At 32.7% G+C, this 17,532-nt stretch overlaps 3 protein-coding genes across 3 annotated transcripts; all 3 read right to left on the minus strand.

Moving 5' to 3' along the window:
• Positions 1 to 2,027: 2,027 nt before the first annotated feature.
• LOC110732833 (UDP-glycosyltransferase 91A1-like) lies at positions 2,028 to 3,443 on the minus strand. Its single transcript, XM_021912836.1, has one exon. It carries the CDS (start codon positions 3,441 to 3,443, stop codon positions 2,028 to 2,030), a length of 1,416 nt encoding a protein of 471 aa, XP_021768528.1.
• Positions 3,444 to 7,021: 3,578 nt separating this feature from the next.
• On the minus strand, positions 7,022 to 11,324 carry LOC110732429 (protein DETOXIFICATION 33-like). Its single transcript, XM_021912371.1, has 7 exons — positions 9,619 to 11,324; positions 9,240 to 9,439; positions 8,701 to 9,046; positions 8,456 to 8,542; positions 8,225 to 8,281; positions 7,483 to 8,109; positions 7,022 to 7,381 (listed from the first exon to the last, which is right to left on the minus strand). Exons 2-6 carry the CDS (start codon positions 9,304 to 9,306, stop codon positions 7,842 to 7,844), a joined length of 825 nt encoding a protein of 274 aa, XP_021768063.1. The 5' UTR covers positions 9,307 to 9,439; positions 9,619 to 11,324; the 3' UTR covers positions 7,022 to 7,381; positions 7,483 to 7,841.
• A 2,644-nt stretch (positions 11,325 to 13,968) lies between these two features.
• LOC110732231 (transcription factor bHLH55-like) lies at positions 13,969 to 14,951 on the minus strand. Its single transcript, XM_021912151.1, has 2 exons — positions 14,614 to 14,951; positions 13,969 to 14,447 (listed from the first exon to the last, which is right to left on the minus strand). The coding sequence occupies exons 1-2, from the start codon at positions 14,728 to 14,730 to the stop codon at positions 14,046 to 14,048; spliced, it is 519 nt and encodes a 172-aa protein (XP_021767843.1). The 5' UTR covers positions 14,731 to 14,951; the 3' UTR covers positions 13,969 to 14,045.
• Positions 14,952 to 17,532: the final 2,581 nt, after the last annotated feature.

Below are 17,532 nucleotides of genomic sequence, written 5' to 3' on the forward strand. Positions count from 1 at the left end.
TCTTTTATAGATTAACGGTAAATTATAGTTAAAATTTTCAAAGTTTGACCTACAAATGGTAATGGGGCAAAAATAAAGGGGAGGGAGTATTTTAGAATTTCATCAAAATCCATTCCAACAAATAATAAAAATGCCGGAAAATTTGCAGAATCTAAGAAGAAGAAAATCGATGGGCACCGCATTTTCTTCGACATTTTCCGCATTCTGCTCAGAATTATCTCGGCTATCCTTTTGCGACAGTGTAGTTTCATCGGAATTTGTTGTTGAAACTTGAAATGCTGAGAATTTCAAAGATATAATTCAGGTTATGTTACAAAAATCTGGCCTACTTATTTAAATTTTCGTATACCTGTAATTTTTTTCTTCTTTAGGTTTAATTTGCATCAATTATAGTATGAAATTCGATCCTGATAATATTTAGTTCAAATGTGCTTTATAAAATGAAAATTGCGTCTGATAATTAGTGATTTATTATTGTAATTTTATGATTTCCCCCCTAATTTTTTCATGGTTTTTGAAATTTTATCATATTTGATTGATTTTGATTACATATTTTAGGCATATTACAATAGTTAATGTTTTATTTTTAAAGAATAAATCATCTTCTCAATTGTGCATTTTTAGATATTCAGCTATAATTAAATGTTTCTTCATGCAGGCTATGTATTCAATGAATAATGCTGCTACCTGCATTGCTTGAGCTCTGATCTCCAATGCTTCACATTCGAGCATAGCTCGCCTCTCGTTGTCTTTTTGGGTATGACATCTTTCTGCATAATCCATTGCATATAGACCTTGAATAATGATGAATGAAAACAGCATAACATTATCACTTGATATGATTTGGACATTTATTGTTTAGAATAATTACATTGGCCTTCTATGCTTAATTCCGAGAATTAAACCTTTTTTTCCTGCAATAATGGATGGAGTGCTTCGAGAAAACTAAGTGTTGCAATAGTAGAATCAGAGACAAACTAGGCATGTTAGATTCAGCAGTAGGAGCTTGTATTCATGTTGTTGGATTGACTAATATTAGTTTGTTGCTGACAATAAGTTCTTGAACATTTCACGTCTCCTCCCCAAAGGAATACTTTTGGTTGGCTCAATCTTAGTTGGAAGCTCTCCTAATTTTCCAATCTTTTAATACTGTGCGAGGTATTTTGGGATGATTAGCTCTTCGAGAATCAGTGGTAGATACCCCGGTCAATACATGGGCCGGTGTAACATCTTTGATAGCCATGAACTTTCATATATGAGTACAGATAAAATTGAATTTCTTTTCGTTTGACTTGCAGCAGAACTTCATAGGGACATTTACTCATTGTCTGCCTTGCCCTAAAGTCAACAGTTACCACTGAGAATAAATCCTGTGAAAGGAGCGTCTAGGCAGAATTATAAACGCGCAGCCTTACATCAAAGACCCCCAAATTTAATTTTCCTTAATTTTGTTAGCTCAGTAATTTTGATCGACAGTAGGAGAACAAAGAAGTTACCATGTTGATGACAATGCTGAAATTTTTATGTGGCCTTTGAAATGACTATTGTCCATTTAAGAATTAAGATACATAGACTAGTCTATTCCTTCTCCCAATTATGAAATAATAAGGGTAACTTAGAGTGAAGGTGCTTAACTTACACTTCAATGTCTAGGAGATATAGTAACATATTCAGCAGAGTTGAAAGTGAAAGATCCACTCTATCCTTTGATATGCATGGAAAATGGGAAGGTACTGAACCAAGTCACTTGGTAAAGTTGTCTCATATAGTAAACTGTTTTTTGCCTTTCTGATTTCATTTGGAGGTTAATTAAATAAGACATAAATACAGGCACCAAGAATTGTGGAGTCAAAATCCTGCAATTAAAATGCTATTCGTATATCTTATGCTTGCAGCACTGCTGTAAAGAGTTTTTTTTATAGCAAATTGCTTGTTTTATTGTATTACATAATGGATTCAGATATCATGACTGGTCTGCTGGTTACATATTTTAACACAACAAAAGATAGGTCTGCTTGTAAATATATTTACTGATGCCTGGCTGCATTTCTCAGAAATTCAACAAGCCCACTTATATATTGTTCGTCGTGCAGCTTATGATTGCCAAAGATTGCTGCAGCTTGTCTAGTTTGAGCTTTAATCTTCTGTGCCTCATCTCCAAGCATGGCCCGTCTTAGTGCATAAGCTATGTCATCTCCAGAGTATGATCCATCTTCCCTTCTTTTTACTTCAATGCCCAAACCCTTATCTACCATCACCCTCGCATTTAGCCCTTGATCAATAATGAATGGCAGCAGTATAAGACTATGCTCATGTTCTAGTGTCTCAATAATTGAACCCCACCCAGAGTGGAACAAAGAGCCCCCAATTGACTGATGAGCCAAAATTTTTAGCTGTGGTGCCCACCCAAGGCACACAATCCCTTTTCTTGATGTTCGTTTCAGAAAGCCTTCTGGTAATGCCTCAGAATCATCAACTGCCCAAGTGGGTTTTCTGAGAGCCCAGATGAATGGCAACTGCGCAAGCTCTAGGCCATTGGCTATCCCATAAACTTCTTCTTTTGTGAGTTTATACTCACTGCCAAATCCTACGTAGATAACTGACTGGGGGCTCTGTTGATCAAGCCATTTGAAGTTTTCAATCCATGTTTCTTCTGTGATTTTTTCTTCTACTTTGGGTGGTGGGAGCAGGCCTACTGGCACCACAGGCTTGTTAATGAGCTTCTGAAAAAGATCCATGTACTCTCCTTCGAATTCCCTGCAACTGCGTACGCCTACTGCATCACATCCCTGGATTATCTTAGCCAGTCTCTCACCATCTGATATCCCGGATCCATTCTTGCTGTAAACTCCTGCGTGGAATCCTGCAGCCTCGTAACCACGGAAAGCAACTGATCGTGGGAAGATTCCACCCCAGGGAGGTGGGGTTGTTAAACTGTCTGGTGTTGGTCTCACTTCCTTCTGACCTTCCCCTGAAAGGTACTCTGGTGGACCCACAAAAGACAATGTGGTGGCTGTGTAGACAGAGAAGAACATGAACTTTACATTACATTCCCGAGCAACCTCAGACATCCGATAACCTATGATGTCAGAGATTAGCCAATCAGGTGAATTACTTGAAACAAACTTCTTGACAGGCTCATACAGGAGATCATAAGCTACCTTTAGGTATGGGATCTCATCAAACTGTATGTCAACAGTAGCCTCGGCTCCTTTGAGCAGGACACTATCAGAAACTGTTGGTAACGGGATGCTTACATATTCTATAAGGGAGCCTAATTTGGAAGGGATACTAGGAAGCCTCTCAATGTTCCTTGGGGTTGATATGTATGACACTCGTACACCTTTGTTGGCCAAGGCTACGCCGAGCTCGTAGAAAGGGATCATATGGCCGAACGCTGACCATGGAAGCATAACTACATGAAGATTACTAGAGTCTGTCATCATTGAAGTATGAGAATTCAGTAAGCTTTCAGACTTTCAGTGTAATTTTACAGTGGAATTTCTACAATGTTTCTTATTTTTCTTCTATTTGGGATGAAAGGTTCATATAAAGGCTTGGTTTTATATATTATTTCGAACATGTAATATTAACTATAATTAATTTAAATTTGTATTTAATTAATGAATACTGTCTCGATCGGTCAGTAGATTCCGTAAATGGTTATAAGGATTATAAAAAGCATGGAAAGGCAGGTTGCTACTATTCTAGTCGTAGTGGGTGTGCGGATGCATTATGCAAATGCATAGTACCGAGTCAATTATTGCATTTAAATATTTCTAAGTGCGTATTATGAAAACCTGGCAAGTCCAAGAAAGATTGTGAGATCTTTTTGGCCTTTAATTTAGCTTAAGTAAAAAGTAAAAACAAAATTTGGATTGAGGAATTCTCTACCTCTAATAATTTGAGTCATGAATTACTCTAATAACACGACGGTATTTCATCGTGTTTAGATGGTATTATCTAAATACCAACAAGGAATTATATCGATACCAACAAAACATTTTTAACGAATATGTATTTTGGTATTATGATAATATCATCTAAAATATAATTTAATACCAACGCTTGTTATTAGAGTCATTCATGACTCAAATTATTATAGGTTGAGAATTCTTTATTTGGATAGACAATGTGGTTGGTATTCAATTTTTTTTTGTACTATGTAGACAGTTTTCCAAAAGGGATATAATATAATAAAGTAGTACAACGTACTCCGTACAAAGCAGACACATAGGATGGTTTTTTTTAGGCACACAGATTGATTCACATTTAGAAATCTTTTCCCTTCATTATAGGAAAAAACATCTACTGAGTAATTTTTCGGATTCGAGCTAGGTTGGCTTTCAAATGAGGAGAGAGTTCGCTCAACTAATATTTTCTATTTCAGGGGTCAGTTTGTGATTTATGGTTAAGTTGAAACAAATTTCTAACCAACTTGCTCAAACATTTTGGTAATTAGTCAAGATAATTAAAACTCGTATTAGTTAAAGAAATGTGATCAAAACGAATAATGTTAATTGTGCCAAAAGTCAGTATAGTAGAACTAACAATATAGAAGATAATGCATATTATTGAGTAGTTAATGGCCTTGTTTGGTAAATAGCTTTTTAAAGAGAGCTTCTAGTTTATTTTGCCCAATTAGATTAACCAATTAAAAAAAGCTAATTTGGGTGTTTGGTAAATAGCTTATTAAAAAAAGTTAATGGCCTTGTTTGGTAAATAGCTTTTTAAAATTAGTTTATTGAACAATTAGCTTTTTGGCTCTTACATACACTAAGGCCTTGTTTGGCAATTAGCTATTGGCTACTGGCTGTTTAACTTGGCTTATTTGACTGGCTGTTAGTATTGGCTGTTTGTAGTGGTTGTTTGACCATTTGTTGTATGTAAATATGTTTGGAAAAATCAGTTGTTAGCTGTTGGCTGTAACTATGCAAAATTACCTTAAAGGATATTATTATGTGTTCTTATTCATTTATTATCAGTACTATTAATTACTAATTATTAGTTACTAATTTTTAATTATTAATTACTATTACAAAATACTAACTATTAATTATTAATTATTAGCTAACTACTAGTTATATATTAAGTACTAATTACTAGATATTAATTATATATTACTAATTACTATTTTGTAATTACTAACTACTAATTATTAAGTACTAATAATTACTAATTAATATTTATTCATTATTAAGTACTATTTATTATTAATTATTAAGTACTAATTATAGATTAGTAATTATAAATTATAAATTATTGATTATTAGTTAGTAATTATTATTATTATTATTACTATTATTATTATTAATAATTATTATTATTACTATTATTATTATTATTTATTAATTATTAACTACTATTTATTATTAATTTTTATTAATTATTAATTAACTAGTTATTAATTATTAATTATTTTTTTTACTAATTATTAATTAATAATTAAATAATTACTAATTAACTAATTAATAATTCTTTATTAACTAATAACTAATTATTAATTATTAAGTAAGGAAAAAGAAGTAATTTGCTTAATGAAAAGCCAAAACCAAAAAGCTAGTAAGACTAGCTTTTTGTTTTTGGCGGAAAATTTACCAAACATGTAATTTGGTTGTTTGACCAAAAGAAAAAGCCAAAAGCCATTTACCAAATAAGGCCTAAAACAACTAACAATTATTTACCAAACACTTTTACACGATCAACTAATTATAACCAACTAGTCAAATCAGCTAATATAACCAACTAATAAAATCAGCTATATCAATTGAGCAAGCCTCAATTTATAACCTAGATAAACAAATTATGTTTATCAAATGGCATTTTCGTAAATAAGTTACATTGAAAGTTGTGTTTTTTGATTAAAAAATACATATTTTTACTGCTTGTGGGCCACTATAATAAGTTGGACAGATTTTCAAAGTTAACACCATTAACTCTTCGTTTGTTGTATTCATCATCTTCTTCCTCCCACCTTCTTCTTCTTCATGTTCATCTTCTTCCTCTTGTTCATATTTTTTCTTCCCACCCACCTTAATCTTCTCCCTCCAATCTTTGCCCACTTCCACCTTCTCTTTCAAGTCCTTTCGACTCCATTTTCGCCGGTTTTGCCGGCGAAATTAAACGAAAACCCTAATAACAAAAGGAGAAATTAATGGCATGATTAACCCTAATGGGTAGCTGAGTTTTCCTTCCTCCATTAAATTAGACTTCGCTCCACCATTTTTGGCGGCGAAACGAAAACCCAAATAACAAAGTGAGAAAAACGGGCGTGGTTAACCCTAAAGGGTAGATAAGCTTTTCTCCCTCCATTGATTTTGACTTGTTCAACGTCATATAGTGAAAAAGTGTACTTTTCACCATTGAAATTGAAGGGTGAAGGAGGAGAGAGAAAACAACAAAAGGTTGAAAAGGAGGAGAGAGAAAATAAGAAAATACCAAAAGGTTGAAAGAGGAGAGAGAAAACAATAGTTAACCAAAGTTAGATATAATTTACATATACACCTCTTGATAAACAATTCTTGTTTATTAAATTTGTAAACTTGTATTTTCTCATATCAATCAACTACCAACTAATTACCAAACACGGCCTATATCTTATGGATGTGTATGAAGTACGGATTACTGTTTTGTCTATGATTGATTTTCTGTTTGTGATTTTCAATGGATTCGGATCAGTTGTCGTTACATGCTTTAAAAAATTAATGGCCTCAGTGTTGCGTAATCACCGAAGCGTTATACGTCGACTCTGTTAATTGTTTAAGACCAGATCCACTGTTAGAAAAATCTATTTTAATAGACGTACCATTAGAAAAAATCTAACACGCTGAATATCTAACATCATTAAATAGATTTGGTGCATGAATTATCTCCCTATATTAAGCCCTTTTTTAAAATACATGGTATTGTGCTACCAGTGCACTGCAAGCTGCGTTATCCTTTTACACACTGCATCTACTTTTCCAGTTATTCTTTCCGTCATTGCCTTGTTTAATTTGTTTGGCTTTTTACGGTTTTCATTACGCTTACCTTTTCAGCTATTCTCTTTGTCATTGCTCAATTTGACTTTTCATAGTCTCTGTAACAAATATTTGTAAATTCTGTATGCTGTATGCTGTATGCATCTTTGTTGTCTTTGGTTGACCACGGAAGAAGTATAGTTCTACGTTTCACTAGGACCTACCTAATATCCTAGAGCTAAGTCTAACATTCCAAATTCTTGATTTTTCATTATAGACAGTTTCACATATCTAGAAAAATGGAAATCCTTACGAACAAAACTTTCATTTTCTATGTCAACCAAATGACCCATCATTGTTTGTAGTTAATATTCTGCCGTTGTTCCTCCCCATTTACGGACTCTGCTTTCCGCTTCATCTACCTACGAATCAAACACATTCATGCAAGTAAGACAAGATCCTACTTCATAGATTATGAATGGAAAGTGATAAAATTATGATGATAGGAATACATATAACTTACTTCTTTCTTCCAATTAGTGAGGCTTGTAACTATGATCAGCGCAATAGTTTGTAAACAAACACCACTAAGCATCCCTCCCCAAACACCCTGCATTCAAAAATTGATATAGCAAACAAATAAATCAAAGGTTACTAAATTTGAGCTAAATTTGCTACTACAATGTTTTTTTAATGCATGATTACCATAACTCCAAAGCCAAATTTGAATCCAAGAATAAGGTCTGCTGGTAGCCCAAACACATAATAACACGCGATATTAATGTACACGAAAAGTGCTTGCCATCCGGCTCCAATAGCAACCCCTTAACAAAGATGGAAGAAAAATCAGGATCAACCAACATCACAAGGCTAGTAGACTTGCTAAAAAGAAAAAAGTTTCATGAACTTGCCTGATAAAACTGGTTGAAGGCTATTGAGCAGGAAATTTATTGCCAAGAATAGCGCGAGGCTAGTTGTTTCCTTAGCTACTGGTAGACTTGCTGTGAAAAGGAATGGGAACCATTCCTTAGTAGCAAGCACGAGTACAATGGCCACCAATCCTACATTCACTGAAGTTACGGATACCACCCACACCGATATCTTGGCTCGTCTATGATTACTAGCTCCGAGTTCATTTGACACCCTTACACTATATATATAGAAACAAGATAGATATTGATCACATAAAAATCTCTAAGGTTTGTTGACTCATCATTAAGTAGTACATACTAGTATTTTGTAGTATTTTTAGTGTAAGGAGTTACCTAATAGCTGCATTGAAACCAATTGCTATCATTGTATCCCAGCCGTCTAAGTTCATGCTGTACATATGGTGAAACATTGCAAAGAAAAAACATTATTCGACACGATTATAAAGAGAACAACAAAATTTAACCGATAAAAATAAGTGACATAGTATCATTTTGATAAATTCTAAATGAGTTATGTTAGTGTGTGGTCGTCTAATAGAGAATCTAATAAGAGTTGAGTGTTACCATATCGCGAGGGCATCAATCGGTACCAAAGGATTGGGAAGACGACCAGTGATCACGACGATTAGCATTAAGTACCAAAATTCCAAGCTGCAAAACCATGTACAATGTACCTCATGATTTAGAATCAACATCATATTTCATATATACCAGAACTTCTAGCTTGTAAGTTGTAAGAGAAGTCCTATGCTAACTTCAATATTGAGAAATGAGAAAATTAGAAGATGAAAAGGTATGAGATAATGTACCATAACATAACAGCAGAAGCGAAGGAGAGCTTAACAAACTCCCACAAGTCCTCGAATGCTAGCCATGAAAATCCACCCCAAGCACCATCTGATTTAGTTACAAAGATATAGATGATCTGCGCGATGACAATAAGCCACCATGAGGTGTTGAGCATGATTGCAGCTCCAACCAAGCCCCACTCAAGTTTGAGTATGAACAGCCAGCTCAATACGCCGTGTATCAGGAGAACAACGACGGATATCCAAGCCATTACACCCACTTTACCCTGTGCTTGCAAGAACTTTTGTATGGGGAAATTCATGGCATAGGCAAATAGTTGAGGAATCATCCACAATGCAAATTTTCCTGCTCTAGGAAATTTAATAATTAGTGCAACCTTCATTTCAAGTACAAATTCAAACACTATGTTGTAGTCGCAATACTACTGTGTTTTAGAAACATAATTAGATCACCAAGGCCACACCTTCGCGGCTTTACCTTAAAGGCTTAAATGAAACCTTTTTGGAAAGAAGGGAAGGGGATGGAATTTTGTACTAACCAGCAGCAAGAGATCGAAATTTCTTCAGTCTCTCCAAAAAGTTGAAGAATCGATGGACTATAAACATAAAGTGGTATAAGAAAAATCGCGGGGATTAGCAAGATAATCCATGATCTTTTGCATTATATCCCTAGCATCGTCAACCTCCCTGCACCAAGTGCTTGTCCACAAAGTGTCTCTAATGCACTCCCCATTCCAAGCTGCATTTCAACATGATGATTACGGCATTAACATCATGGTCTCAAAATCAAATATATTCAAAGTAATAACCCGAGGCATTGCTTGGAACACACAACACTAGTTGCAACAATTACACTTGTACATTTTATTGACAAGAGTTAACAATAGCTAGATAAAAAGGTGAGGTTAGTAACAATACCATAACACCATAACCAAGACCAGCAATAACAGAGTTCTCCACGGCAACAGCGGCTAGCTCGAGGTCACCTACACGGCCACTAAAGGTCTGAGTAAGAGCACCAAGTGAGTACTAACAAATGCAAGTGAAGATGGCAGGACCAGCAATATGCCATAGCTTCTTTGACTCCCAACAAAACTCCTTTGTTAAGCATAACACCTTTTGCAAATCTTTCTCTTTTGGCGTAAGAAGTGGAATCCTTTCTCCCTTCTCCATTATTCCTCCCTTTTTCAGATATTATCTAGCATGTAATAAATTACATTAAAATCGCCAAGCATGATACTAACAGAATATATAGCTTAGATAATCTTACATGGAAGCCAATAGTGTTATGTCTTCAGAGGAGTGAACAGGGGAGGAAAGGAAAATTAGTGTTAGATTCTTCAATTATTGAAAGGAAAAATGGAAATAAATAATCCCACCTTTGCGTAATCTGACAATAACAATCCCACCTTTTGATAATTACGAGACATTTCCACCTTGGTATACTTTTAATGAACCTTGACTTGTTGGTGACCTATTTTTGTAGGTTGTATGCCACGTGTCAAATTTTAATAGGTTCATTTTATTTTTTATAATAATAAAAAAAGCAAAAAAAAAAGAAAAATACAAAAAAAAAAAAAAAAAAACCCAGCCGCCAACCCCCATCATGAAACCCTAGCCCCTACCCCAGCCACCACCAAAAAACCGGCCGGCCGCCCTCCTTAACCTCCGAAAACGGCCGGCCGACACCAGGGTTGTGTTTTTAGGGTGTTTAAGAGGGGTTTTAGGGGCTGAGATGGGGATTTTTGGGGTAGTTAAAGAGGTTTGATGGAGTTTTTAGCGTGATGGTTGTGGTGGTTATGGAGGTTTTCGATGTGGGTTATCGGCGGCTGAGTGGGGTTTTTAGGGTGATGTTTGTGGTGGTTATAGAGGTTTCGGGGTGGAATTTGGTTTAAGGGGTGATTTCGGTGGTGGTTATGGTGGTTTCGGGGTGAGATTTGGGTCGGGGGTGATTTCGGAGGTGGCTATGGTAGTTTCGGGGGTGAGATCTGGGTAGGGGGTTCCAGCCGGCCGTTTTCGGGGGTTTAGGGTGGCGGTCGGCCGGTTTTTGGTGGGGCTAGGATTAGGGTTAAGGTTTCACGGTGGTTGGGGTGGCTGGTAGGTGGTGTGTTTTTTTCTTTTTGATTTTTTTTCCTTCTTTTTGTTTTTAACTTTTTTTATTTTGACCAATTATTGAGCGACATGTGGCTTTAAATATTTTTTTTTAATCTGTTTAACAGGTTATAGGTAAAAAGGTTTGATAAAAGAAGATGACATGCAAAGGTGGGATTGCCTCGTAATAATCAAAAGGTGGGATTGTTATTGTCAGACCACGCAAAAGTGAGATTATCTATTTTCATTTTTTCTTACTGAAATTAGTTAATAAAGTTTGCTTAGTTGATTCTTTAACTAGCATCAAAAAATACTTTAGTCTTACTGTTTAATTAGGGACTGACATTGGAGAAATTTGCGGAATTGTCCTGAGATTGCTAGCTAATCACATGAGTTTTGACTTCTTGATAAACATGAAATATTCAATTCTAAGTTGCTTGCTTAGTAGAATAGAGTCAGATAAAAGTCATTAGAGAAATGACACTCAAGATTTGGGATCGAATCATCATACAATATAACAATACAGCAATACTTCATTCAGTTTTTTCATTAATTCCTAAACAAGAAAGTTCCTAGTTGAAATTTTGTGTTATTTTTCTTCTTTACTTGGAATTGAACACTTGATGTAAATTTTGTCACGTTTTTAAAGTATTTATTTTAGTTTTATTGTCTAAATTTTGGGTGAGAATGTTTCATTAATTACTTTCTCCGTTTAAAAGTTTTACGAGTTAGGCCTTGTTTAGTTCACCTTATTTTTACTTATTTCAGAAAAAATAAGTTCAGATCAAATCAGATCAGAAAAAATAAGTTCAGATCACATCAGACCAGAAAAAATAAGTTCAGATATCAAAAAAGTTCAGATTATATACAAATTATTATTATTATTATTATTATTATTATTATTATTATTATAATAATAATAATAATAATAATAATAATAAATAGCACAAACAATAAACAGTAATAATTAAAATTTCATTATAAGCTCCAATCATAAACGTTTACAAATATAATTTTCATTACAAGAAGTTCCAAATTTCCTTCGCTATGTTAAGTTGTACTTCGTTCATTACAGCTTTACGATTCTCGTTAAACAAATCATAATCTGCTCTTGGTTCGATTTCTATACCACTATCAATGGGTATATCCAACTCATGTAATCGAATAAAATTGTGACGTGTGAATGTAGCAACCATAATTGCCAATTGATGTTTAGTGTCCATATTTGCCATCATTGTCAATATTTTCCATCGAGATTTTAATTGTCCAAAACATCTCCTGATCGTTGTTCGAAGTGAAGAGTGAAGATAATTAAAAAGTTCAAGTATGCCTTGAGGTGGAAAACATAATACTTGCTTTTTCCTATAAACACCCTTTTCAGATCAAAACAATAATACTTGATCAAGTGGTTTTAACAAAAATATTTGAATATCTTCTTACAAAATATTACTTTTTTTCCTGCAAAAAAAAAAAAAGAAAAAAAAAAGCAATAATAAACGAGTCTAACGTTTCCTATACAAAAAAATTAATATCTTCGTACAACATATTATGTGTATTTTCATTTTTTTTTTAATTTCATATTTTTGGTAACAAGCCTAACGTTTCCCATAAATAAATTTTTTAAAATTTCATATTTTCTTTCCTCCTATTCTATCAAATACTTTTGCTTTATACAATTTTTTATTCTTCCACTTACCCCACAAGCTCCATATATTATTACGTTTACCAATTTTTCCTAAAACTCTCCACATGTAGAAATGGAGAAGGTATTTAAAATCGAAGGGAGTATACGTATAAGGTTTTCAATAATAATAGCTATGCATTACTTTAATTAAAATTAGTACAAAATAACATAGAAAATGTTGCTAGTTCAAACAAACGATAAAATCAAATCCGATACATCATAAATCCATATTATTATTTAAGAATGAAGGTATTTGAAAACAAGTCAAATCTCTTTTTCCTATATAAAAAAGTTATGATAAATTTAATCTGTAATTTAGTTTTTTTAGGATCCCCATTTTAATACTTTCTTATAAAAAAAATTCATTTATAAAGTGGGATATTGTAAATAATAAAATTATCAAATATTCCAATTTTATTACCTTATACTATCTAGTAAATTTAATACTTATAGGTTTCTTTAAAAAATTTGTAGGTCTATAATACTACTACTACTAATAATAATAATAATAAAAATAATAATAATAATAATAAAAATAATAATAATAATAATAATAGTAATAGTAATAATAATAATAATAATAATAATAATAGTAATAGTAATAATAATCATAACAATAATAATTAAACATTAATATTGATTAACATTAAAAGTAGAATATTGAAATAACTAAAATAAGTTCAAATCAGAAAAAATAAGTTTAAATCAGATCAGATCAGAAAAAATAAGTTCAGATCAGATCAGATCAGAAAAAATAAGTTCAGATCAGATCAGATCAGAAAATATAAGTTCAGATCTGATCAGATCAGAAAATATAAGTTCAGATCAGATCAGATCAGCTTAAATCAGGTGAACTAAACAAGGCCTTACTCACACATTGGTTATGTTTGGTAAAAATGATGGTTATCCTTAGTACAAAGTAGTACTCCCTCCATTTCGTAATAATTATAATAATAGAGTGAGCACAAAGTTTTAGGAAAATCATTAGATAGGACGGTGGGGTCCCAAAAAGGAATTTTATAATATAAAATATATTTAGTAGGGATATATTTAATTGTAAATAGGAAAGAGGAATAATAAATAATTAGTGTAAGTAGGATTGGTAGGAGAGAGAAATAATAAAATATTAGTGGGTACTTAGTCCTTACCAAATAAGAAAGTGTTGCAATTATTATGTAACGGATAAAAAAGGAAAGTGTTACGATTATTACGAAATTGAGGGAGTAGTTTTTATGCAAGCATATTTGGTGACCTATGCTATGCGTTCTCATGTCTCAAATATGAAACCTTGATTAAGTTAGAACAATTTTCTGATTAGTCCAAGCCCTTGTTAGTACCTGCTATATTATTACTCCATTTAAATTTTTCGAACGTTGGGTGTTAGTACATCGTCCATTACTTTGTAGAGAGTCTGGACCGAACATATGTTTGTTTTTGGAATGTATGGCATTTATGTAATCATGATAATTCTTGATTAATGTGCTGCAAATTTGTAACACTCATAATTATTCTACGTTTATCTTTAACTCTTTTGACATTGATTGAATTTGTGTGGTTGCCAACTTGCTATCTATTCCACCACACTAAATTGCGGCCGAACCATTGCACCAAACTGAATGACATACATCCATCTGTGGTTAACTTTAGAGTAAGCATAATTAACAACATTAAGACCTTCATCAAGTTGTAACATTTTGAGCACTTTTGATAAAGGAAACACATCCTCCTCTTCAATCGCGGTGTTAATCTCAATCTCTAACTCATCCACGGATGTCTTAATCTTCACGTAATTTTCGTTAATGGAAGGATTAGTATTACTAGTGATGGATGACGAGGATGATCCAACATCATTTGGCATTTCAGATAAAGAATTCTTAAGCTTTTCTCTCTTATCTTGAAGCTCCTTGACATTCTTCTCCAAATCTTTTATGTAATTTGCTGCCTCTTCTATATGATCACATGGAGAATCTCCCTAATAATCACACGTTAATTAATAAATCAAATTATAAATATATAATTAACAAAATAAAAACATCAATTAAATGATGATAATAAGGAGATTGCATGCAACATATAAAGAGTCAACTAAATTGAAAGAAATAAATTAAATTATAAAAAAAGAAAGATAAGAAATTTACTTTGACATAATTTTGGGGGAGGAGAGAGAAAAGTGAGGAGTAAAGTTGGTCAGGCATATTTTTATTCTTTGCCTGAACTACTCTTGGTCTACACTTTTCCTTTGAGGTTTCATCCATTTTATAGCACAGGATCACTACTGACAACAATTTTTTTTTTTTTTTTCAATTCATATGTAGCTGTCATAATAATTTTTGTTATAAAAGAGTAATTAAAAGTATTCTTAATGGCTGCTACTTGTATCTTTAAATAAATAATAAGCTACTCCATACTCTAATGGTTTGGGTTGATTTTTTTTTTTTTTTTTTTTTAAATAAGGTGGATTTTTGAAGTTAAAGTTAGTCATATGACTCATATATATATATATATATATATATATATATATATATATATATATATATATATATATATATATATATATATATATATATATTTGTTTTTTTTTTTTTTTGACAATGAGATGTCTATAACTAACATGAAGATTCTGAAAATTATTGACAGTTTTTTTTTTTTTGTTGTTTTAATGTTTTTGTTTTTAGTTTTTAGATATATTGAAAACTAAAGACAAAATTAAAATATTACTGTAAAAATCTTTTATTGATTAATTATACTGTATTGTTATACTCCGTACCCTTTACTAAAATTGAGGGTCCCTTTGATTTTTGGTTTATCTATGAGACTATGATACAACCGATTATTCCCTCATTTTTACCCCTTAGTACTCATTCAAAGTTTCGCAAAAGCAAACAAATAAATTTTCATGTACTTATATACTCCGTATATATAAAAGTAGTTGTACGTGTACAAATGTACAATAGAAATTTGCCTCTCTCAGTCTCTTGTATAATTGCAACATTAGCTGAGTGTTGAATAGGATATTAATAAAGTTGTACTGTAATTCCTACTAAAGTGCATAGAAAAACATTAAAAAATAGAATGCCATACTATAGTTTAACAGAAACAAACATAAAGGAGTGACTATACTTATCTATTAAAGAACAACGACAACCAAGTATAACTTGTCAGGATATATCTGCTACTACTCAAATGGCATCAAATTCATTTGTCCTTTTTTTTGGCAAATGAAAATGACATTGAAACAATTCTTTGATAGCCGCTCTAGCTGCACGAAAAACGTGGGAGCTAGACATGTTGTGTTCCACGTTATTTAGCTTAAATATCAATTATTTTTCCCTTCTCTTCTTTTTATTGTTGAGTGATGATCGACTGATTTGACTCCACCTTATGACTTAAAGTTAATAAATAAAGGAAAGACAGTGGTGTATGTCATACAAAATCAAGCATTGATCAGTATAATTAATAGTCTATAATTTATTAAGCTTAATATATACTGTATAGTATTTATTTGCTAGAAGGAATATTTGGTGGCTAATTGGCAAATTCTCTACGAAATTATTAGTGTTAAATTAGTTTAATTTGTGGTATACTTATGTTGTTCTTTTCTGTTTGCCCCAAAGCAAATACGTAGTATTTTACTTTTTTCCAGAGATATTCAAAGAATTTGCTTGTGGAATAATGCTTTTATTTTTTATACACTGTGCGATAGAGAGGCACAGAGACTACATACCAAAATTGGTGTGGAACTAACTTAAGATCAAGACAAACATTCACAAATAAAATTAAACTTCGGTAAACATAAAGAGACACGGGGAGTAATGATGTAGGTCATGTTTTCTTCACCTAATAATATTTGTTGAATTTAAAGTAATTTTATTAAAATTATATTTTTTGCTGCACATTATTTTTTTTATTTGCTAATTAAAACTTAATTTTACTAAACATTATTTATCTAAGGTGGAGTAAACATGAGCTAATATTGAGAATTATACATGTGATACAAAAAGTTGTTTTACTTTAGAGTTTAGAAAATATAGATTGACCAATGATTTAAAGTACATTTTACTCGCACCTTATCAAACTTATAGTCGTACACTCGTACCGATGTACCATATATATTTAGCTCTTACGAAAGTTTGGGATCAAATTGTCTATCTTTCCTAAACAGCCAGACACAAGTAAATGGTGTAGAGAAAAAGTTAAGGGCCAGTGATAGAGAATAAAAATCGATCTTGGGTTTCAACCATTAGTTTAAGATTTTGGTTAAATTAGTCTATAAATCAATATAAGCTGATGCTTGAAGTCCAGGATCGATTTATATACTCTATGAGTCTGGAATAACAATTATTAATTATTTTTTTTTTAAGAAAATTTGTGATTAAATCAAGGACGACATTCTCTAATTACGAGAGTTGACAAGTTGTGACAATTAATTTCAAAAGAAGGGAGTATTTGAACCTCATTTTCAATTGGCTTCTTTGTGGTCTTGCCTAAATCAAGGTAGGGTGATGAAGATTTATGTGGATGCTAATCTTATCCATTGTAGAGGACTGGGGTTAGAGTTGTCTTAATGAATCTCCTTACATATTTCAGACTTTACAGTACATATTGCGTAGTTTTTCAGCCCATGTAATATGTACTAGTCTACTACGTGTTTGGGTCCAATTTACTTCAATTGGGCTGATCCATAAATGATTTAACTATAAAGCCCAGATCAAGGTTCAACTCTTCAAATAATTGCCAAGTCGGTCAAGGCCCAGTCAACGTGGCAAACCCACTTGATTTAAAGTCCATTTATCTATTGAGTAAAGGTATAAAAGCCTTCAATCTTCTCTCTCTACATTAATTCAATTCAAGCCTCAAACAATTGATACTCTTGCATAGCTTTCTCTCTCTTCGGCATCGGAGGGACCTTCCTCGGCACAACCCCCAAGGCCAGTTTACATGTGTTTGTTGTGCAGGAAACCCTCGACCCAGTCATCACTTGAACTGAGATCAATCATCTCTCTCTTCGGCATCGGAGGGACCTTCCTCGGCACAACCCCCAAGGCCAGTTTACATGT

This window comes from Chenopodium quinoa, unplaced genomic scaffold (assembly GCF_001683475.1).
Source record: "Chenopodium quinoa cultivar QQ74 unplaced genomic scaffold, ASM168347v1, whole genome shotgun sequence".
Lineage (NCBI taxonomy): Eukaryota > Viridiplantae > Streptophyta > Magnoliopsida > Caryophyllales > Amaranthaceae > Chenopodium > Chenopodium quinoa.